Genomic DNA, 1083 nt, shown 5'->3' with positions numbered 1-1083 from the left:
ACAATTATTTTGTATGAATTCTGTGTTTTTACAAGGACCCTTTAAACCTAAGCCAAAGAGATACCTCTCCAACTTGCTGGGGTCTTGAGAATGATTCAGTGTTAATGGTTGCTATCTTGGCTCTCTCACCAGAACAGAGTTTTAGGTATTCATAGATATCTAATTGCAAGGCTGGACAATGCTCTTAAATAATAGATGTGCCTTTTAGAAGCGATTGCAAAAATAAAAGTGATCGATTGATCCTCCCTCCTACCAAAATATTTTACTTGCTGGTGAAACTGTTAATGAGATGTAGTTTTCTCCCAGAACTAATCCCTCGCATTTTTATTTATTCTTCCAGTATTAGTGTTAACTCATTGTGCATATGTTATAGAAATTGATGCAGGCACTTTTAGGTATCTCATTGTTCCCATAATTCAGTATGAAATTGTTTCCAACCTACACAATGTTGTGAATAATTTTTGTATAATTTGGGGGTAAAACAACCAGTGTTTGCTTCATGCATTTTTTCTGAGTTTAACTTATTAATATGTAAATCCAATAAACAGCCCCATAAATAAGTTTATCAAATTACTAAATTGTGCAGGCACTTGTTCATATTAATAACAATTAAGGCTAAGAAGCTTTGGAGGACAAAAATGCCATTTACTGGACCTTATTTACTGGTTGAATATTCTGGTGAAATTGGAGGGGAAGAAATTCTCATATTGTCATCAAAAATCAGTCCTTTTTGGTTCTCTTTTCCAGTAAAGAAGTCTGCCAAGCTACAGATATCATCATGTGTCCTGTGTGTGATAAATACTGTCCATTTATGAGGCTGTCAGACAGCTGCGTTTATGCCAAGGTAATTTCAAATATCCAGTATTTCATTTATTTTTTAAGTTAAACTATTAGTTGCAGGTGTACAAAACAACATAATGATTAGACATTTATACCCTTCACAAAGTGATAACTCCAGCAAGTCTACTACCCCTCTGACATTGTACATAGCTCTTACAATACCATTGATTATATTCCCTATGCTGAACTTTACATCCGTGAATATATACATATACATACATGTATATGTATATATGTGTGTGT

At 33.8% G+C, this 1083-nt stretch overlaps 1 protein-coding gene across 1 annotated transcript in view; it reads left to right on the top strand.

Moving 5' to 3' along the window:
* Positions 1-1083, top strand: part of LOC109377598 (anoctamin-4-like) — a 91539-nt gene that overhangs the window by 11342 nt on the left and 79114 nt on the right. Inside the window, exon 2 of the mRNA XM_019633999.1 lies at positions 748-844. Within this exon, the coding sequence (XP_019489544.1) occupies positions 748-844 (97 nt within the window). The remainder of the gene's footprint in view (positions 1-747; positions 845-1083) is intronic.

This window comes from Hipposideros armiger, unplaced genomic scaffold (genome assembly GCF_001890085.2).
Source record: "Hipposideros armiger isolate ML-2016 unplaced genomic scaffold, ASM189008v1 scaffold_1472, whole genome shotgun sequence".
Classification (NCBI taxonomy): Eukaryota; Metazoa; Chordata; class Mammalia; order Chiroptera; family Hipposideridae; genus Hipposideros; species Hipposideros armiger.
Note: the sequence above shows the minus strand (reverse complement) of the source record. Positions and strands in the feature narration are given on the sequence as shown.